General features: G+C 43.8%; 1 protein-coding gene across 1 annotated transcript in view; it reads right to left on the reverse strand.

The window, feature by feature from the left end:
• The window catches only part of LOC309559554 (gamma-aminobutyric acid receptor subunit beta-4-like), a 218524-nt gene that overhangs the window by 152746 nt on the left and 42207 nt on the right, over nucleotides 1-23571 (reverse strand). The window contains exon 2 of the mRNA XM_082262856.1: nucleotides 20458-20546. Within this exon, the coding sequence (XP_082118982.1) occupies nucleotides 20458-20546 (89 nt within the window). The remainder of the gene's footprint in view (nucleotides 1-20457; nucleotides 20547-23571) is intronic.

Here is a 23571-nt window from a genome sequence, read left to right on the forward strand (position 1 = left end):
GCGCGCTTCCGCTCCCGCGTGGTCACGGACCCCCCGCGCGTGTGACCGGCGGACCCGATGTCCGCTGGTCACTCGGCGATCGGCGAGGGAGAGGGAGAAAGTCAGGCGGCTTGTGTAAACAAGCCACCTGTCATTCTCCTCGGTGTAAAAACACTGATCACACGGATCTACTATGTAGATCCGTTGATCAGTGTCCTTACAGCTCAAGCCACAGCCAATCACAGTAGAAAGCACGCCCCTAGGGACACACACAGCCCCTCCCTCCCAAATAAAGTTAACCCCTTCACTACTAGTGTATTTTTACAGTAACAGTGCATATGTATAGCACTGATTACTGTAGAAATGTCACTGGTAACCCCAAAAGTGTCAAAAATGTCAGTCAAGGGTCCGATCTGTCCGCCCCAATGTCGCAGTACCGCAAAAAAAATCGCAGATCGCCGCCATTACGCGTTAAAAAAAAAAACAACAAAAATGACAAAAATCTTTCCCTTTGTTAGTAAACGCGATAACTTTTGCGCAAACCAATCAAAATACGCTTTTTGCGATTTTTTTTTACCAAACATAGGTAGCATAAAACAAATTGGCCGAAAATGTTAAAATATTTTGATTTTTACATTTTTTTTGGGGGGGGGAATTTCATATAAAAAAATGTGAAAAATATTGCTATTTTTGCAAAATTTACGCTTTTTTTGTTTATAGCGTGTGATCAACAAATCGCACAGGTGATCAAATACCACCAAAAGAAAGCTCTGTTTGTGGGAAAAAAAGGACGCCAAATTTGTTTAGGTACAGCGTCGCACGACCGCGCAATTGTCCGTTAAAGTCACGCAGTGCCGAATCGCAAAATACCCCCTGGTCGGAATGGGGGTAAAATCTTCCGGGGCTTAAGTGGTTAAGACATAGGCTCCATTCACACTTGAGCGTTCCGTTTTTAGGCGCTTTCAGGCTTTTTTTAGGCATTTTTTGCAGGTATTTGGAGGCAGGCATTGACATCTAACAAAAATGCTTGTAAATCTGCCAAAAAAAAGAAGCTTATGTGCTTTTTTGAGCTTCATATGTGAACAGGGGCCATTGAAATTAATGGGATTTTGCTTTTTGGGCATTTTGAGACTTCAGAGATGAGCGTATTACGAGCTGAAAAACGCTCAGGTGTGAACAGGGCCTTAAGCCTAGTACACACACAACGATTATCGGCCGACCGATCGTCCGTCTTTTGTCCAGAGTTGTGTTTTGTTGGTTGGAATGTGCCTAGACTGCACACGAATTTTCTCGCCCAACAAAATTCTACTTTAGAAGTGATGTCATGTGTTGGTTTGCTTTCTTTGTGTTCTTTCGTCTCTGAGCATGCCCAGTCTTGCTCATTAGATTTTTCCCTGTCGAAATCTGTACTGACTGCACGAAAATCGGACGTGTTTTGACGGCGGACAAAAATTGTATAGCCTGCACACCAGATTTTTTTTTGGTCGAAAATTCGGAGTCGGTTGTCGGAAGCATCATACTAACAAGCCGAAAATCGGCAGATCGGTCACCGGACGAAAATTCCCTGCCGATTTTCGACGCGTGTGTACGAGGCTTTAGAAGCACAATCAACCAGGGCAATGGCAGCTCTGTGGACAGCGCAGTGCTGAGTGTCTCCTCAGGCTATTTGCAAGTCAGCAATAGGTTCCTTCCCAGAACACCTTGATTATGCTTTATTAGGTGAACCCGGTTCAGCTTACGACAGTAACATTTGGAAAATTTGTTGTGCTTACGTTACTGACCAGATTTTTTTGTAAATGTTGCACTTTTTTTAATGCAACACTATAGAAATTAATTAACAAAATGAATAATAAAAAAGTTTAAATATTAATGGGTAAAAAAACTTAAATTAAAAAATCAGCAGGGAATATAATACCTAAGGGGAGAAGGGGAAGAAGGAGTTAAATGAGGGCTAATTAGGGGAAAATGAGGATTAATAAGGGATTAAATAGGAACACATTTTATTACTTTTTTTGAAACGTTCAGTTTGCTTTAACTGAAGTCATTTGAAGATCAAAGCTAATAAAAGCAATAACAAAATAAAGGTTTAAATAGTAATAATTAAAAAAAAAAAAAAAAAAAACAGAAATAATTAAAAAAAAAAAAATGCATCAACAGGAAATAAAACCGAAAGGTGAAAAAGTTAAGTAGGGTTGATCAGGGGAAAATAGAAGGGAATACATAGGAGATAAAGATTTCTGGTTAATTTAACTGAGATCATATGAAAATTGATGCTGAACAAGATAAAAAAAAAAGTTTTAAAATGAATGCTTAAAAAAATAAAAGTAAAAAAAAAAAAAAAAATCTATAGTAAACTAATACCTATGGGGAGAAGGGGAGAAAGGAGTAATTTAGGGGAAAATTAGGATAAAAAAGGAACTAAATAGGAACAAATTTTATTTAAAATACCCTTTTTAAAAATTTCACGTTTTGGACAGTTTCATGCTCCCAACTTTGTGGGAACAGTTTGGGGATGGTCCCTTCTCTTCCAACATGACTGCTCACCAGCGCACCACGCAAGGTCCATAAAGACATGGACGAGCAAGTTTGGGGTGGAGGAACTTGACTGGCCTGGAGTCCTGACCTCAACCCAATAGAACACCTTTGGGGTGAATTCGAGCAGAGACTGTGAGCCAGACCTTCTCATCCAACATAAGTGCCTGACCTCACAAATGCGCTTCTAGAAGAATGGTGAAACATTCCCATAGACACACTCCTAAACCTTGTGGACGGCCTTCCCAGAAGAGTTGAAGCTGTTATATCTGCAAAGGGTGGGCCAACTCAATATTGAACCCTACGGACTAAGACTGGGATGCCATTAAAGTTCATGTGCGTGTAAAGGTAGGCGTCCCAATACTTTTGACAAGAGTGTATATCTGTTGGGGCTATTGAGGAAGATATTTCGATAAAAGTCTGTGTGCCCGGGTTTCAACTTTAAAGTTTAGAATCACATTCTTACATTTGTAGAGCACTGTAATGAAGCAAACGTCACACCTGAAAGACAAACAAAACACTAGAAAGGTTGTAGCTAACAAGTCTGATAAACCAGTGTGAACAATAACCTAAGTGCAGAAAAGAATTTTGACAACCTTTTGTTGTTTTAATGAATTTTGGAAATGACGGGACACCTATAAAAAAAAAAAAACCTTCAAGCTTATCATTACTGTCTGGTTGCTAAGATGCAACAATCAAGCTCTAAAAGCCATGTAATTAAGACTAGAAGAGGAGGCCCTTTCTAATCGTCTGTGCTGGTTTTTCTCACTTTTTATCCACTTGACTCACTAATGGAAGGCAACTTTGATAATAATTCTTGGCCAAAAGTCATAGATAAAAATATTCATTATTGCTTCAGATAGTCGTGAATAAGCCTCTGTCTCCATTAATATTATTTTTACTACTTGTTCCTCTTTTACTAGCTACTATGGTTTCATAGTCAAGCCAGGTAAAGTAGAAATTATACATATGTATACAAAGTTCTAGTTAACGAGGAAGCTGACACTTTCTTTCCCCTACAACATTTAAGTATTAAAACTACAATATAAAACTATAACATTTGTGGACACCTTACCATCACACCTATATGAACGTGTTGGACATCCCATTTTGAAATCATTGGGGTGAGTCTTGAGGAGCGCCTGGTAGAAAAGGACATGACACTTCAGGAATATTAGTCCATATTTTTATTAATATAGAGGAGGGTTCTCCAAAGTTTTTAAACAAAGGGCCAGTTTACTTCTCCTTAGACTTTTTATTTTTTTTTTTTTTGGGGGGGGGGGGGGGTTGGCGACAGTGGCCAGTGGGAGTAGAACATTATATCAGTAGAAAGAATAGCATCTTATCAATGATGTGCATCCCATGGATGATGAAAAATAGTGCCCCATTGCTGGTGCCAGTGGGAGGAATAGTGCATCAACATTGGTGTCAGTGGGAGGAATAGTGCCCCATCATTGGTGTCAGTGGGAGGAATAGTGTCCCATCATTAGTGTCCGTGGTAGGAATAGTGCATTAGCATTGGTGACAGTGGGAGGAATAGGGCCCAATCATTAGTGTCAGTGGGAGGAATAGTGCCCCATCATTGGTGTCAGTGGGAGGAATAGGGCCCCATCATTAGTGTTCGTGGGTGGAATAGTGCCCTTTTATTGGTGTCAGTGGGAGAAATTGATTTCAGTGGGAGGAATAGTGCCCCATCATTGATGTCAGTGGTAGAAATGGTGCCCGATCATTGGTGTAAGGGGGAGGAATAGTGCCCCATCCTTAGTGTCAGTGGGAAGAATTTTGTCCCAACATTGGTGTCAATGAGAGGAATAGTGCCCGTCATTGGTGTCAGTGGAAGGAATAGTGCCCCATCATTGGTGTCAGTGGGAGGAATAGTGCCCCATCATTGGTGTCAGTGGGAGGAATAGTGCCCCATCATTGGTGTCAGTGGGAGGAATAGTGCCCCATCGCTTGTGTTAATGGGAGGAATAGTGCCCCAACATTGGTGTCAGTGGGAGGAATAGGGCCCCATCATTAGTTTCAGTGGGAGGAATAATGCCCCATCATTGATGTCAGCGGGAGGAATAATGCCCCATCATTGATGTCAGTGGGAGGAATAATGCCCCATCATTGATGTCAGTGGGAGGAATAGTGCCCCATCATTGATGTCAGTGGGAGGAATAGTGCCCCATCATTGGTGTCAGTGGGAGGAATAGTGCCCCATCATTGATGTCAGTGGGAGTAACAATGCCCCGCTGGCCAGATACAGTCCAGCATCCATCCCGCAGGCCACAGTTTGGAGACCAATGATATACCACAGGCACAGTTTGGAGACCAATAATATAGAGTAACAAGAAAAGCCAATGTGTTCTAAAGGAACCGCCTCACCTTTCCTCAGGGCTGAAGCCATGGATACGATTGGACTAGCGGTGAGATTGCATAAAGAGTTTGCAAGATAAGTGATCCAACAGCTCTGATCAGACCTTATTTCAGGCATCTTAATTTAGTCTCACCGTTTAATCTTATCAAGAACTTCAGCCCCAAAAAAAGGGGAGTGGTTCCCTCGAAGCGCATTTTGCTTTTCTTGATACTCCTACTACTACAGTATATCAATAGAAATGTGGAATAAAATCCCTGAAGTGTCATGGACTTTTCTACCAGGCATTTGTGATGTCAGCTTGTAGGTCGGTTGCCTACAGCATATTAGTCAGGCAGTTGGTTGTCCCAGGCTAGGGAAAGGGTTAATGTTCTGCACTTCTATACTTGGGCTTTTTGGACCCAGCCTATCCGCTCTGTGTTATAAAGGGCAAGGCCGGGTTCCAGAGCTTCGGCCCGCTCAGGAAGATGCCATGATTGTCGTGGAGCACTGAAAGGGGAGAGCACCAGGTGCCTGGAGAACCGCCTAGCCGTAAACACCACTGGTTGACTCCAATAAAGTTGTAGAAACATCTCGAGGATGATCAGTGGAAACAGGATGCACTTGCATTTTAATGAAAGCTGAAGATTTAAAAATATTTAAAAAAAATATTGAAATGACATTAACCACTTAAGCCCCGGAAGATTTTACCCCCATTCCGACCAGGGCCTATTTTGCGATTCGGCACTGCATGACTTTAACTGACAATTGCGCGGTCGTGCGACGCCGTACCCAAACAAAATTTACGTCCTTTTTTTCCCACAAACAGAGCTTTCTTTTGGGGGTATTTGATCACCTGTGCGATTTTTTGATTATGCGCTATAAACAAAAAAAGTGCGACAATTTTGAAAAAATAACAATATTTTTCACATTTTTTATATGAAATTCCCCTCCAAAAAATGTAAAAATCAAAATTTTTTAACATTTTCGGCCAATTTGTTTTATGCTACATATGTTTGGTAAAAAAAATCGCAAAAAGCGTATTTTGATTGGTTTGCGCAAAAGTTATCGCGTTTACTAACAAAGGGAAAGATTTTTGTCATTTTTGTTATTGTTTTTTTTTTAATGCGTAATGGCGGCGATCTGCGATTTTTTTTGCGGTACTGCGACATTGCGGCGGATAGATCGGACCCTTGACTGACATTTTTGACACTTTTGGGGTTACCAGTGACATTTCTACAGTAATCAGTGCTATACATATGCACTGTTACTGTAAAATTACACTGGCAGTGAAGGGGTTCACTTTTTTGAGAGGGAGGGGCTGTGTGTGTCCCTAGGGGCGTGATTCTAACTGTGATTGGCTGTGGCTTGAGGTGTAGGAACAGTGATCAACAGTCCTACATAGTAGAACCGTATAATCACTGTTTCTACACCGGGGAGAATGACAGGCGGCTTGTTTACATCAGCCGCCTGCCTTTCTCCCTCTCCACCGACGATCGCCGAGTGACCGGCGGACATCGGGTTCACATGCGCGGGGGGGGGTCCGTGAGCGCGCCTCCGGCAACGCGCGCTCGCTCCCCAGAGCCCTCACAGGCTAGCGACGTAGTACTACGTCGCTCTGCCTGTGAGGGGCTGACTGCCGCAGTCAATATACTGTGAGCAGTCGGCAAGTGGTTAATGGACTGTCACTTTGCCGAGGTATGCCTGTGCAGTTAGAGAATGTTGCATTGATGTGTTCATGCTGGACTGAGTTGCAGAATGTTCAAGTAAAGTTGTGTCAACCGTTCTAAGCCTTGTCTGAAGTAATTTAAAGAGGTGCATGGAAGTTCCTGGTATATGAAAGAACAAGAGTCAGTAAAGAACATGTGGGGTATAAAGCAAAGCCACTACTAAAAGGTCTACTCAGTCAAGATAAACAGGAGTAATGGAGTTGTCATGGTAACCAAGACCTAGTGCAAGGTACATTGCAGCCAGTCGTGAAGCATGGTACCTGGTATGGGTGACAGGTCCCCAGGTTGCTAGGGGGTCGGGATCTATCTCCCTCCCCAGCAGTTGGTTTCCCAAAGCAACTGGGACTGAACCCGCGTTACAGAGACCTATAGCATGGCCGCATGGTATGGGAGAGAAAGAGTTAATTGCAAGAAGGAGGTCCCTGCTACATGCATTGCGGGACCCTTTCTGTTACTGGGAGTGAGGTGACAGGTGTATGCTGGACTGATGAAGAAGGCCACAACATTTGATTCTCACATGTCCTCGCTCCCCGTCTGGTTTTGGACATTGACAAGCACACTCTACGCAAAAGGTGCCCAGAGCGAGTGGCCCGTGCCCACAAGCTACTGCTGTTGAATGAGAAGAATTGACTCACAATTGGCATTCCTATTCATCCCAAATATGTTCAGTAGGGTCAAGGTCAGGGATTTGTAAGGGTCACTCGAGTCCCTCCACACCAAACAGCTCAAACCATGTTTTTGTGGAGCTGAGTTTGTACACAGGGGCACAGTCATTCTGGAACAGAAAAGGGCCTTCACCAAAAGGGTTGGAAGTCTAAAATGTCTGGCCATATAGATAGGTCTTTATACATGGAGATCCCTTTTTTTTCTACACATATGCCTTACCGCTTGCCAACCGCCGCAAGTAGATATGCTCCCTCGTGGTCACAGACCCCCCCCCCCCCGTGCGTGTGACCGGCGGACCGATGTCCGCCGGTCACTCTGCGATCGTTGCTGCAGAGGGAGAAAGTCAGGCGGCTAGTGTAAACAAGCCGCCTGTCATTCTCCCCTATGTAGAAACAATGATCATACGGTTCTACTATGTAGGACCGTTGATCATTGTTCCTACAGCTCAAACCACAGCCAATCACAGTTAGAATCACGCCCCTAGGGACACACACAGCCCCTCCCTCTCAAATAAAGTTAACCCCTTCACTGCCAGTGTAATTTTATAGTAACAGTGCATATGTATAGCACTGATTACTGTAGAAATGTCACTGGTAACCCCAAAAGTGTCAAAAATGTCAGTCAAGGGTCCGATCTGTCCGCCCCAATGTCGCAGTACCGCAAAAAAAATCGCAGATCGCCGCCATTACGCGTTAAAAAAAAAACAACAAAAATGACAAAAATCTTTCCCTTAGTTAGTAAACGCAATAACTTTTGCGCAAACCAATCAAAATACGCTTTTTGCGATTTTTTTTACCAAACATATGTAGCATAAAACAAATTGGCTGAAAATGTTAAAACATTTTGATTTTGACATTTTTTTGGGGGGGGATTTCATTGAAAAAAATGTGAAAAATATTGTTATTTTTGCAAAATTGACGCTATTTTTTTTGTTTATAGCGCATGATCAAAAAATCGCACAGGTGATCAAATACGACCAAAAGAAAGCTCTGTTTGTGGGAAAAAAAGGACGTCAATTTCATTTAGGTACAGTGTCGCACGACCGCGCAATTGTCTGTTAAAGTCACGCAGTGCCGAATCGCAAAATACCCCCTGGTCAGGAAGGGGGTAAAATCTTCCGGGGCTTAAGTGGTTAAAACACAAAAGCGTGCAACCGAATATGATTTAAACAGAAAATATAAAAGCTGAAATGAACTAGATAAAACAAAAAACATTAACAGGACCTGCTCACATAAGCTTTTTAAGCTAATAACATATTTATGGAACGCTTCTATTGTCTCTGTGTGGAGGGGATGACTATGCAGCAGAGGGAAAGACTTCTTTAAATAGCAATCATAATACCGCAGAGTGGGATTTTTATTCCAGAAGCCTCTTTGCAAATACTTCTCATAGCAGCTTCCTGGTTTGGTCACCCAAACTGCAGGGACACTCTCTAGTCAGTGTTTGCAACTGTTCATGCTTTCCTTTGTCATGAACAGGACCACAGTAGACCATGGATTATTACTGCTTCACTAGTGCCTTTCCCATGGAAATAACAGATCCCTCATCTCTCTCTGGGCCTTTGGGGTAGGAACTTCTATATTTCAATGCAATGGCCACCATGTGTGGACAACTCAACCTCAGGTTCCCAGGCCTGTGCTGCATCCCATGTGGTCTTGACCGACTCTGAACTCCTAATTTTTCTGGGACCAATTTCTAGACTCTTCTACTAAAGTACTCACGTTATCTTAAGACAGCTGCTCTGGACTACAGTCCATATACAGCTGTGGTCAACTTTTCACTGGAACATATTCCCTCTTAATAGCATGCACGTTATTTTTACCATCAGAATGGTGGTTTTGGGGGCTCTGTGTACACTGTGGGGGGGGGGGGGGGGGCAGTGCCATCTTAAGAGCATTATAGGCCCCCAGCAATGCAGTGCACTGGGGCCCTGCCTACATAATTACCCATGAGAATAAAAATGCAAATTATTGATAAGGCGATATTTATTGGTACAGCAGTGCAAGGCTAATGACAGCTTCCAAGTTCTGCGCTGGGTTTGGTGAACACACACAGATGGGAATCAGACTTGACTGTCCTGTGTGACTGTTCCTGTAGAGGCGGACAGGCATTCCTGAAGTTGTGGGCTCCCCCTCCACGACCCAAGTGGCCTGACAGCAGCTCAGGGCTGACAGGTGCTTTCCACCTGCTAAGTTTGGTGGCGGGATGCACATGGGAATTGGGACTAATGCTTGGTTTGGGCTGGGCAGATGGGGCCCCCTGGGCAAGTGGGGACCCCGGGCAACTGCCCAGCATGCCCATTCGGTAAGATGGCCCTGCGGGGGGCTCAGTTCTGGTTGTAACTCCCCCATAAGAATGCCCATAATTGGGTTGTTCTCTACATAGTAATCATACTACTGCAGAGTGAGATTTTTATTCGAGAAGCCTCTTTTGCAAATACCTCTCATAGCAGATTCCTGGATGGGTCTCTCAAACCCCAGGGCCACTCTATAGTCAGTTTGCCCAACTCTACTATCTTTTCTTTGTCATGGACAGGACCACTGTAGACCACGGACTTATCACTGCTCCACTTGTGCCTTGTGTGGCGACACCAGATCCATCATCTCTCTCTAGGCTTCCTGGGGTGGGAACTTCTAATTTCCAATGCAATGGCTATCAGATATGGTCAACTCAACCCCAGGTTCCGAGGCCCTTGCTGCTTTCCAGCTGGTCTTGACTGATGCCTTGTACACACGCAACGATTATCGGCCGACCGATCGTTCGACTTTTGTCCAGTGTTGTTGTGTTGGTTGAAATGTGCTCTAGACTGCACACAAATTTTCTCGGCCAACAAAAATCTACTTCAGAAGTGATGTCATGTGCTGGTTTACTTTCCGTGTGTTTTTTCTTCTCTGAGCATGCCCAGTCTTGCTCATCAGATTTTTGTCTGCCGAAATCTGTACTGACTGACGGAAAATGGGCCGTTGTGTTGACGGCCAACAAAAATTTTATAGCATGCACAACAGATTTTATTAGGCCGAAAAGTCGGAGTCAGTTGTCGAAAGCATCATACTAACAAGCCGAAAATCGGCCGATCGGACGCTGGCCGAAAATTCACGGCCAACTATCGATGCGTGTGTACGAGGCATGACTCTTGCAATGTCAAATTCTCCGAGACCAATGTCAACACCCTTCCTCTAATTAGGTACTCCCATTGTCTGAAGACAGGTGCTCTGGGCTGAAGTCTTTACATACACAAATGCAGTCAACTTTTCACTTCTTAACAGCATGAACATCAGTAATTTTCAACATCAGAATTCAGATGGCAGTATCATGGTATGCTAACGGTTTCCAGGAAAATGAACTACATTTTTAAAAATCAAATAAAATGTGGAATTCTTCTGTCTTGCCTCAAAGAACAGTGTCAACTGCACCATACTTCCCTTGGTTGGGTGGAAACCCAAGCACTGACTATATGGTGACCCTACATCCACCAAGATTAAAACACAACCTCTCACCAATTATATCGCTGTAAAACGGTGCCGTGCAACTGACGCCATCTTGCTTTCTCTCTCTAATCAGAAAACCATTTGAGCCTGGCAGCACTGGGGTCTTTGGTTTGAATCCACCCACCGCCCAGCTGCCACTACACATGCACAGTGCACCCTCTAGGTCAACTATGGTACTTTCTTTCAATTTTGGAGATAAAACAGGACAAACAGAGAGAGAGAATCTCCTTAATAGGTGAACAGACAGCAATCAAACCTCACAGAGGGTTGTAATCCCTCTTCACTCTGTCTAAAAGCTTTGTGGCACTCTAAAAAGTGGATTTTTATCTCTCTGTTTCTACCACATCTAGTCCCACCATCATCTATCTGCCCTCGTAATTAAAGGGTTTCTAAAGCCCAAACATTTTTTACCTTAAAGCGGAAGTATACTCAAAAAAAAAAAAAAAACCCCTGCAAGACAAAGGCATAATGAGCTAGTATGCATCGCATACTAGCTCATTATGAAATACTTACCTTAGAACAAAGCCCCAACACGGACCCCCGGACACCGCTGTGGGAGCGAACATGATCCCTCTGCGTCTCTTCCGGGTTCAGTGGCTCCGGCACTGTGAGTGGCCGAAGGCGCGATGACGACACTCCCATGCATGCGCGCGGGGGGATTAACTTTCCGGAAACTTCCAGGCAAGAAACTCTGAAGGTCCGCCAGACCTTCAGAGCGCATGTGCCGCTCGCGTCAGCGGCTGCATGCAGTGCAAATATCTCCTAAACTGTACTTACCTGAGCCCCCTGAGCTCTTCTCTCCCTTCACTTCCGTGTCTCACTGGTTTTGCTGGGGCCATTAACCAGTAACGAGAGAGCGGACTCAGCAGCAGCTTCCTATGGGGGCACTGGACAGGGAGGAGGGGCCTGGAGCTTCAGTGGGGTACCCGAGAAGAGGAGGTTCGAGGCTGCTCTGTGCAATTCCACTGCACAGAGTGTGTATGTATAGATGATGTTTGTTATTTAAAAAAAAAAAGTCTTCCTTTACAATCGCTTTAAACATTAGTTACTATGATTGGGTTTCCTTTCTACCATTCCTGAAAAAAAAAATCATATTTCCAATCATCTATAGGAGACATATGATAGAAATGAATGAAGTGATGTGTTTGTAGATCAGGTGAAAACAATTTCTAGGAACAGTGATCAGTGCTGAGGAGAGACATTGACGAGTGCCAGAGACAGTGATCAGTATTGAGAACAGTGACTGGTGCCAGAGAATACAGTTTCCTTTTATTTCTTTTTTCTCCTTGGACATTTATGGACTTGTGTGATCAACTGTGTTCATGAATTTTATTGTTTATGATATTTTTTGCATTTTTTCAATATTTTATGCTGCACTTCTTTGTACACAGTGATACAAAAATGCAACGGGCCAGGGGCTACAGTTTTCTCAACAATAGTCAAGCCAACAAAATGATTATATATATATATATATATATATATATATATATATATATATAGTGGGAAAAATAATTATTTGATGCCCTACAGATTGGAAAGAAATGCAAAGAAATGAGGGGTCTATAATTTAAATCATAGGTGTATTTTAAATGATAGAGACAGAATATCAACCAGAAATCCAGAAAAAGCACATGATACAAATGTTAAAGCGGAGTTCCAGCCTTTTCACTCACCTGTCCCACGGTCCAGTGATGCGGCCGCCCGAAGCCTCGATCCACTTCCCTCTGGTCTCGGGGGCGCCGGCATCACTGTTGTGGGCACCCGGCTGTGACAGTTTGCGGCTTCACAGCCGGGTACGCACTGCGCATGCGCGAGTTGCGCTGCGCATCTTGATTGGCCGGCAATCTTCTGGGACCTCTGACATGTCCCAGAAGATTGGAGGGAGGGGGAGAGGAGAACTTCCGTTCAGGGCGCCGCGGCGCTCCGAGCGGAACTGGGAGCAGATACCTGTCAAAACTAGGTACCCGCTCCCCCCCCAAAAAAAATGACATGCCAAATGTGGCATGTCAGGGGGTTATTACTACCTAAAACGGAAGTTTCACTTTTGGGTGGAACTCCGCTTTAAGTCCCCCTCCTCAAAAAGGCACATGTACAATCATGCCAGTGAACATCTAAATGATTCAGAGGAGGATTGGGAGTGCTGTGGTCAGATGAGTCCAAAATTGAGCTCTTTGGCATTAACTTGACTCACAGTGTTTGCAGGAAGAAAAATGCTTACTATGACCCTAAGAACACCATTACTATAGTCAAGCACGGAGGTGGAAACCTGATTCTTTTGGGCTGATTCTCTGCAAAAGGTACAGGCTGACTTTGCTGCATTGAGGGGCCAATAGACGGGGCCATGTATTGTAAAATCTTGGATGAGAACCTTCTTCCCTCAGCCAGAACACTGTAGATGGGTCATGGATGGGTCTTGACAATGCCCCAATGCATGACAATGACCCAGTGCATGACAATGACCCAAAACATACCGCCAAGACAACAAAGGAGTGGCTGAAGAAGAAGCACATTAAAGTCGTGGAGTGGCCTAGTCAGTCTCCAGATCTTAATCCTATAGAAATTTTATTTTAAAACTTCGAGTTCCCAAGAGACAGCCAAGAAAACTTAAGGTTTTAGAGATCTGTAAAGAAGAGTGGACCACAGTATCTCCTGAGATGTGTGCAAACCTGGTCACCAACTACAAGAAACATCTTACCTCTGTGCTTGTCAACAAGGGTTTCTCCATCAAGTACTAAGCCATGTTTTGCTTGGGGATCGAATACTTAGTTTACTCACTGAACTGCAACCTAATTTATAGCATTTGTTTTATGCGTTTTACTCTTTTTGGTTGATATTCTGTCTCTGTTGATTAAAATAAACCTATGATAAAAAATTCTAGACCCTTTATGTATGTATGTATGTATATACTCTCATATATATATATTTTTTTTTCTGCAGGGCACAAGACATGAAGACGTCCACCTATGGCCAAAGGTTTGTTAACCATCACATCTGCCTATTTGAGAGTAGTTAGGCACATTCAGCTCAACTAGTTTTTGGAAGATATCTTCCTTGACTAACTACCTTCATATATAACATGACCTGGATAAATGAGAACCTTCACAGAGAAGCTTAATCTTTACCTGCGCATACCTCCAAATGATTGAGTTCAGATGTTTCCAGTGAATGGTACTGTTATTGCTACTGCCTACAAAGACATTTAAGACAATTGTCGAACCTTGTGGTAACAATGTGGCAGAAGGCCCTTTTATGTTCCGAGCCCCACAAATCTAGCTGATGAGTTTGGTTTGAAGGAATTAGAATGGACTGCACCCTACCATACCCCTGACCTCAACCCTACTTAAAACCTTTTGGCTGAATTGCAACACTAATTGTGAGCCAGGTCTTTTGGTCCAACATCAAGCTTTTTTGGCTGAATGGGCTCTAATTCCTACAGAAAACATCTGGAAAACCCTCTCAGATGAGTGGAGTCTGTAAAGGGCAAGCCAACTACGTATTAAAAAATCAAAAACATAAAAACAACTACGTATTAAGGACCATGATTTTGGAATGGAAGGTCCAACAAACTCATATGGAAGTGAAGGTAAGGCATTGACTTCTTTCAAACAGCAATGTTGGAAAACGTTTCTCGATCAGTGGCTGCAGGCAATTGGCTGCAGCAGCAGCTCAAGAGTGTATTCTGCCAGTGGAAAGTCATGCTGTCAGAACCCAATGTCCCAGTAAGGAGGATTCCTCAATCCACCTCGATTATGTACATGGAGGAATCCATTCATTTTTTTTCATTTAGCCCACTGGCTGATCAAAAAAAAAATAGAGATCTATGGACTGCTCACTGTAAGGTGATATTTAAGGCTCAGTTTTTTTTTTTTTTTTAATAGCAAACATGTTATACTTACCTGCTCTATGTAATGTTTTATACAAAGCAGCCCCTATCCTCCTTGGACCCTCCCCATGCTAAGTCCCCATCATAGCAAGCCACTTGCTTTGGGGGCACTCATGCGTTCTCGCTAACGAGTTGGCTATTTGTGTCCATAAGACACAGAGAGCCTGGCTCAGCCTTGCCACCGCTCCTTCCTCACTAGCTGTAATTGACAGTAGTGGGAGCCAATGGCTCCTGTTGCTGTCTCTGAGCCAATGAGGAGGAAGAATGCACCATTTTTTTTTTGACGCAGTGGACAAGAAAGAGTGGCAGTGGGTGGTCGTGCATTAGGGTGTGCTAAAACACAAATAAATGCATTTTAGTTGTGCTGGGGTGCCAGTGAACTTGGATGGCATTGCAATGCATTATAGCAGAGGGAGGTCTTCAAACTTTCTAAATAAAGGGGCCAGTTTACTGACCTTCCGACCTAAGGGGGGGATGGACTGTGCCCAGTGGGGGTAAAAAATGGCCCAGCATTAGTGAGAGTAGTGCCCCATTGCTGGTGTCAGTGGGAGGAATAGTTCCCCATCATTGGTGTCAGTGAAAGAAATAGTGCCCTATTGTTTGTGTCCGAGGAAGAAATAGTACCCAATTGTTGGAATCAGTGAAAGGAATAGTGTCCCATCGTTGGTGTCAGTGGAAGAAATAGTACCACATCAGTGGTGTCAGTGGAAGGAATTGTGCCCCATGGTTGGTGTCAGTAGGAGGAGTAATGCTCCATCATTGGTGTCAGTGGAAGGAATAATAACCCATCACTGGTGTAAGTGGGAGGAATAGTGCCCCTTTATTAAAGTGAGTGAAATGAATAATGCCCCATTGTTAGTGTCTGTGGGAGGAATAGTGCCCCATCATTGAAGTTAGTAAAATGACCTCATTGTTAGCGTCAGTGGGAGGAATAATGCCCCATCATTGATGCCAGTGGAATGAATAATGCCCCATTGTTAGTGTCAGTGGGAGGAATAGTGCCCCATCATTGATGTCAGTGGAATGAATATTTCCCCATTGTTAGTGCCAGTGGAAGAATAGTGCCCCATCATTGAAGTCAGTGGAATGAATAATGCCTCATTGTTAGTGTTAGTGGGAGAAATAATGCCCCATTGTTAGTGTCAGTGGGAGGAATAATACCCCATCACTGGTGTCAGTGGGAGAAATAATGCCCCATCATTGATGTCAGTGGGAGGAATAGTGCCCCATTAGTGTTAGTGGGAGAAATAATGCCCCATTGTTAGTGTCAGTGGGAGGAATGGTGCCCCATCATTGATGTCAGTGGAATGAATATTGCCCCATTGTTAGTGCCAGTGGAAGAATAGTGCCCCATCATTGAAGTCAGTGGAATGAATAATGCCCCATTGTTAGTGTCAGTGTAAGGAATAATGGCCCATTGTTGGTGTCAATGGAAGGAATAATACCCCATCACTGGTGTCAGTGGGAGGAATGATGCCCCCTATCAGTGGCAGGAACAGTGCCCCAAGGGCTGGATAAAAACAAGCAAAGGGCCACGGGCTTGAGACCACTGCACTAGAGCACAATTGATGTATCTAAATGGGCCCTAGGATTGGGACTCTAGGATTAGATTACTATAGAAATTCAATCAGCGGAAAACAGAACTGTAAAGGGGATGTGAATGAAAGGAACATTTGCTTTCTATGAACAGATTATATTGTAAGCACACAGCTGGCAAATAATGAGAATCAGAATTTATACGTATATCTTATAATGTTGTGAGTCTGGGGACAGTCTCAGCCTCGGCATCTCCTATGCACCTCCTATAATTATGCTCAGTAAAGTAATAATTACTATTATTACTTTACTGCATTGCTTTTATTGCTTTCTGTGTGTTTCTGGCAGTCTCTTTTAGTCTCGGTTACAGCACTACAGGGCAAAAAAACAAACAAATCTATTATTTTAGGGTCAGTTGAGGCAGCTCCACAAAACCAGTACACCGGGCAACTGGTTCCATAATTAAAGTGGACCATTCGGTAACTTTAAGGGCTAATTCACATCAGCCACTGCGTAATAATGTAGCACCCTTCCATCGCCCTAGCATTTCCTGTCTCAACCTTCAGAGATGGTCGAACAAGAATTGTGCAGGAGGCCACTTTTATCACCTTAAAGCAGAGCTCTAGCCCCCCCACCAAAAAATTTTAAGTCAGCAGCTACAAATACTGTAGCTGCTGAATTTGACTATTAGGGCATTTAAATTATTATTTAAATTATCATACAAATATACACTAATGCCTCATTTCCACTGAGTGTTACGGTACGGTTCGGTTCAGTACGGTACGGTTCGGAATGGTACACATTGCGTTTCCACTGCCAATAGTACCCTTTCATGATAGGCGTGGTGTAACAAGAAAGCTGTGATAGAGGATTCTCTGTCAACCAATCAAAGTTCTGCAGAGTGTAGCTCCACCCTGTTGGTAAGGTACTAATGTGCTTGGTACCCCAACGAAAGGGTACCAAAAAAGTGGTACGGTACGGTTCGGAATTAGGGTACCATTCACAATGGAAACGGCATATAATTATCAAAAGTATTGGGACACCTGCCTTTACATGCACATGTACTTTAATGGCATCCAAGTCTTAGGGTTCAATATTGAGTTGGCCCACCCTTTGCAGCTATAACAGCTTTAACTCTTCTGGGAAGGCTGTACACAAGGTCTAGGAGTGTCTCTATGGAAATGTTTGACCATTCTTCCAGAAGTGCATTTGTGAGGTCAGGAACTGATGTTCGACGAGAAAGCCTGGCTCGCAGTCTACACTCTTATTCATCCTGGAGGTTTTCTATCGGGTTGAGGTTAGGTCATCCATTTCTTTATGGACCTCACTTTGAGCACTGGTGCGCAGTCATGTTGGAACAGGAAGGGGTCATCCCCAAACTTTTCCCACAAAGTTGGGAGCATGAAATTGTCCAAAATGTCTTGGTATGCTGACGCCTTAAGAGTTCCCTTCACTGGAACTAAGGGGGCCAAGCCCAACCCCTGAAAAACAACCCCACACCATAATCCCCCCTGCACCAAATGATCTGGACCAGTGCACAAAGCAAGGTCCATAAAGACATGGATGAGCGAGTTAGCCACTTTTTCAATATGAACCAGGGCTACATGGCTCCCACCTCTCAAGTGGTCCTTTTATGCCAGCACCGCTGTGAACACGAGGTGAGAGCCATGTAGCCCTAGTTCACATTGAAAAAGTACTGATCGCACTCTAAATGATGCAGGTTGCCTCCACTAACCCTTGGGTGCATATGGGCTAATTTGTGTTTCCCTGCGCCTCCACTGAACCCATGTGGAATCTGCAGCTTCACTCTTTGTTTTCCAGAGTATGCGGAGCTTTGACCTCTACAATTGATCTCCACAAAGATGGTGGCGGAAGAGTTTATATGTGGGTGCTTCCATGGGGTAGAGCCCTGGATCCAATGGGCTATGTAGATCTGCATGCACTCCGGCAGCACCTGAGAGTAGAAGTGGCTCTGTAGAAATATGGAGAAGAACAAGGCGCCTCTAAGTTTGAGGTCTGATGAAGGAGCTACACATGCTCCAAAACATGTTACCGCCCACCCGCTTTTGACAATCAGCTGCGTGCGTTCCAGCGTGGTTACCGGAAGCCCTACCACGCTGTGACATGATGCAGTATCCCGAACACTGGATTACTGAGCATCGGCTCCTCCGGCTTCTAAGACATGCTGTTTTGATTTCAACTTCTTGTAAGTTGTTTTAATCCTTCTATGCTCAAATAATTGGTCTATATTGCATTAGAGGCGCCTTCTCCATATTTCTCCAAAGATGGTGGCGACCCGTGGAAGGAAAATGACATGTAAGGCCGCAGGAAGTGCTCGCTGGAATGCATTTCCGGCCCCATTTCCGGGTTTTTTTCATTGGCGTGCGTTCCACACAGCAGAACCACGCTTTGCTTTATGCTGTGCAATTCAGCGATCACCTCAGGGACTTCCATACTTGGATCCCACAGTCAACAAGTGCTATTCATTACCCGTCCCTATTTAGCAACTTGAACCTCTGTGGTAAATGCACATACAGTGGTATTATGTCTGCAATACAGCTGGTATCGCTGGAGCCCCAAGCTCTTTGCTATCTTATGTTCTTTCTTATCATTGGCGTTGCTGTGCAGTACAGATGAGATAAGCTTGATTGTTGGGGATCCTGTATCATATTGTAGCACATGTATTTGGCCTTCACCAGGGCAATTGTAGATCTGTCTTGTGTGTTTTTTTGTTTTTTTTTATGTTTTTTGGGGGGGGGGGTTTTGTGTTTTTCGTGTGTTTGGTGCATTGGTTCACTTCACCTCAGCCCTTTCTCATTCCATCCCATGGGAGGGGCCATGGCTCTGACATTGTGGGTGTGTCTGTAGGATATAAGTATTGTGAATTAAAGCGGAGTTCCAGCCTCAAATACCTTTTTTACCTAAAAAATACCCTTATAATACGAATCCATCCACCTTTACAGAACCGCTATTCTCATACTTACAAGGCGTACAGTATTGGATTTTAGTCAAAATCTTACTTTTAAAAACACTGTCTGGGCGCGGCCATCTTGGATGTGGGCATCCGAAGCCGCAGTGTAATCTGCTGTGTCCTTCTTCCTGATTCCAGGGAGTGTTCTGGGAGTTCTTCCTGATTCCAGCCTCCTGGGAGTGACGAAAAACAGCTCCCAGGATGCAATGCAAAGGCGGAAATGATGTCGGTGGCCGTGGCCACCGAGGGGGGAGAAGGAGGAAGTACAATCAAAAATGCCCTGAAAATAAGGTAAGGGACCCCCGAAAAAAATTTAAAATGCCCAATTGTTGATCAGCATAGCAAGCACTCCAGGAATCACTAAAGTTGCAAAATAGGCCGGAACTCCTCTTTAAGCCATTTCGAGCTAGGCTCTAATGAGGAAGGCCAGTCTTTCAAAACGCATCAGCCTGAGGGGTCTCATCCAGGACCCCCCATCCCCAGGTTCGGTGGTTCAAGCAACTGATGAGAGGTTGCCACTCATGTGGCCTGATGAGCGTGTTTTTGGCTTATGTTTGTGAGTAGACATCTTCATGGTTTTATTCATTAACCTTTTAATAAATCTGTTGGATAATGCACTAGGCCAGTGCAACCTTTTTTTTTTTTTCTATTCAAAAAACTTTATGCAACAGTACTGTTATGTCCTGCATTATTCAATACATACTAAGGTAAACAGTATAAGATATAGATATAGGGTGTGATTCTGAGGTGTACGTGAACCATGGAATACTGGCCACCTTTTGCAAGCATTTATACGTATATGACTTTACCTTTGTTATTTATTGAGCCAGTATGTTTTTATCTATTTAGTGTTGCTTTTGGCACCTATAAAGGCTCATTTATACAACTATTTGTGAGTTAGGCCGGCTATACATGGTGCAAATTTCTTGGTTGCAGGAACCAAATTTGCACGATTCCCCCATCAACGCATACAGTGGTGAAAGGGGAATCCTTACTGCCAAGCAATTCTCGGGGGCAGTTAAAGGAAGCTGTCCATGCCAGGAGAAGACAGTGATTTTTGCTAGCGGCTATAGCAGCCGCTAGCGATAATCACAAGAGAATCTGGTGGGCTGGTTGTACCCAAGTTGGTACATTCAGCCTGCCCATTAACAGTTGGAATCTCGGCCGGTTTCTGCTTAACCAGCCGAGATTCGAACCGAGTAAGGCTGGTCATATACTAAACAAGGGACATGGTGCTTTGATCACCCATCAGTGATTACCCATCAGTATTTCATCAAATTCTCAACTGATACCAACTATCTTTTGGGAAAAACAAAGTCCAAAAAGTTACTGACCTCCAAAGTCTGGCCGCAAGCGGATGTCATAGCCCTTCAGCAACTTGTCCACTGTTTTCTTCACAACTGAGATATTCCCAGAATGCGGGCTGGAAAGGGAGAATACAATAAATGTGAGTGATACAAGTACATACAATAAGGGTGAGTATAATGTGACCTATGTGCAAGCAAAATGAAAACAGTTCACAGAAGCTGATAAAGTAAAACCATCAGAAACTTGACAGAACTACAGCAAATTTACTGACTTCACCTTCAACAGTTTTTTTTTTAATAAAAATTTGTCTCAAATTTCACCATGTGGACAAAAGCAATGTGATCGCCATGTCAGAACTGATGTAGCAATCAACGCCTGAATGAATAAAACCAACTCTAATACAAAAAAAAGTCTACTAAAAGTTTTCGAAAAATTACGGCAAACATTGAAAGTTGACAACATTGTTACAAAAAGTAATTTTTTGTACCTGATGCTGACAGGGGCGTAGATAAGGGGGGGGGGTCAGGGGGGTCCAACCCCCCCCCCCTCCCCTTCCAAGAGCATCAGTCATTTTCACAGCAGCTAGGCTAGTGTAACCTCAGCTGTGGGTGCCGCACTGCCATTGGGAAGACCACCTGTCTCATCCATGAGGCTGCCAAGCATGGCCAGGCTGACATTGAAGCCATGTGTACTATTTGCTTCACTAACAGATGTGCCTGCTGGGAGCGCAGTATATACTGTATATATATATATATATATATATATACACACCACAATTTGTCACAGTGTGTCAGGCGTGCTAATTATTGTTCTCTGGGTACTCAAGGCTGAACCCCCCCCAGGGAAAAAAATAATCTACTGCCCTGGATGCTGACAATGTAACAGAAATGTGCAGCAGCAGGGAGAGGACCTCAATGCCCACATGCTGCCCATATGCATCCCTGGTGGCTAAGGTTTCTTTCCTAAGGCTCGGTTCGCACCTACAGTATGTGTTTTTTATTGCTTTTTGCAGAAACGCACTACAGTCCATTTAAAGTGGGTGTAAACCCTCACATATACCCAGTGAAGTGAACAGCCCCAGATGATACACAGAGGAGACAAATCTCCCTACAAGTTTTACATGTATATCTGCTGTCTTGAGCTTTCTATATTCTTTAAGTGCACATCGTTGTTACAAATTTTGTTTCCTCATTCAGCAGTGGGTGGGGGAGTCTAGGCATACACTGTGTGAGAGCTGATTGGAGGAAGGGCACACCCCCCTTCCACATAGGCAGAGGAATGAAGAAACTTGCAGAGCTGTGCTGTGAATAGATTAGCTCTCTGCTTATCTGTCTCAAAGTCCCTTCCCCAACACAAATTTCCAGCTGCTTTTATCTCATGTTTCGGAGAGCTTGTCAGAAGTTATCATGCTTATAACATAGGAACTGAGCAGCAGAAAGACAAGGCACTTTGGCTCCATTCACACCTGAGCTTATCGTTTTCAGGCATTTTTTTGGGGGGGCTTTTTCAGGTGTTTTTTCAGGCTTTTTTCAGGCGTTTGGAAGCAGGCATTGACATCTAACAAAAACGCTGGTAATCTGCCAAAAAAGAAGCTCATGTACTTTTTTGAGCTTCATGCGACAAAACGCTCATATCTGAACAGGGGGCCATTGAAATTAATAGGATTTTGCTTGTTGGGAGTTTTTAGACTTTAGAGATAAGCGTTTTCTATGGGACATGTTCACATTTACGATTTTTTCAGCCGGTGCATTTTTGGAAAGTGTCAGGGACTTTTTTTTTAAAGCAAAACGGTGCATTTTGTTGTTAAATAGACTACAACCGAGAAGCTGCAGAAAAGCCTGTAGTGCAATTTTGCCGCGATTTGTGTTTTTTAACCCACCCAACAACAAATTAGCCAAAAATGTTTTAAAAAGAAGAATCTCCCCAATGGGACACAGACAGAAAGAAGAAAAAAAAAATAACTTTCCTGGGACCAACATGGCAGCATACGTACATATGCTAGTATACTCCATCTATAGCATGTCTCCAATCTCCAATAACTCCTATAGCATGTCCTCAAGCTCCAACAACTTCTATACTATGTCCCCAGTCACCAACAACTCCTATAGCATGTCCCCAGTGTCCAAAAACTCCTATAATGTCCCCAGTCTCCAACAACTCCCATAGCATGTTCCCAGTCTCCAAAAACTCCTATACCATGTCCCCAGTCTCCAACAACTCCCATGTCATGTCCCCAGTCTCCAACAACACCTATATCCTGCCCCCAGTCTCCAACAGCTCCTATAGCATGTCCCCATTCTCCAACACCTCCTATAGCATGTCCCCAGTCAACAACAAATTCTATAGCATGTCCCCAGTCTCCAACAACTCTTATACCATGTCCACAGTCTCCAACAACTCTTATACCATGTCTCCAGTCTCCAACAACTCTTATAGCATGTTTCCAGTCTCCAACAACTCCTATATCATGTCCCCAGTCTCCAATGGCTCCTATAGCATGTCCCAGGTCAAAAACAAATTCTATAGCATGTCCCCAGTCTTCAACAACTCCTATATTATGTCCCAGTCTCCAACAACTCCTATATCACGTCCCCAGCCTCCAACAACTCCTAAAGCATGTCCCTAGTCTCCAACACCTCCTATAGCATGTCCCCAGTCAACAACAAATCCTATAACATCCTCCCAGTCTCCAACAACTCCTATAGCATGTCCCAAGTCAACAACAAATCCTATACCGTGTACACAGTCTCCAACAATTCCTATAGCATGTACCCAGTCGCCAACAACTCCTACTGTATATCTCCAGTCTCCAACAACTCCTATAGCTTGTTCCGTCTCCAACAACTCCTATAGCATGTCCCTAGTCTCCAACAACTCCTATACAATGTCCCTAGTCCCCAACAACTCCTATAGCATGTCCTCAGTCTCCATCAACTTCTATAGCATGTCCCCAGTCTCCAACAACTCCTATACTGTGTCCTCAGTCTCCAACAACTCCTATAGCATGCCTGCAGTCTCCAACAACTCCTATATCATGTCCCAGTTTCCAACAACTCCTATAGCATGACTCCAGTGTTTAAGATTAGTGGTGTCATAATAGCCACTATGATATCCCTGAAGAAGTTTTTTGTATGTACTTG

The sequence above is a fragment of the Pelophylax lessonae genome, assembly GCF_965119305.1.
Source record: "Pelophylax lessonae genome assembly, chromosome: 7".
In the NCBI taxonomy this organism is placed as follows: domain Eukaryota; kingdom Metazoa; phylum Chordata; class Amphibia; order Anura; family Ranidae; genus Pelophylax; species Pelophylax lessonae.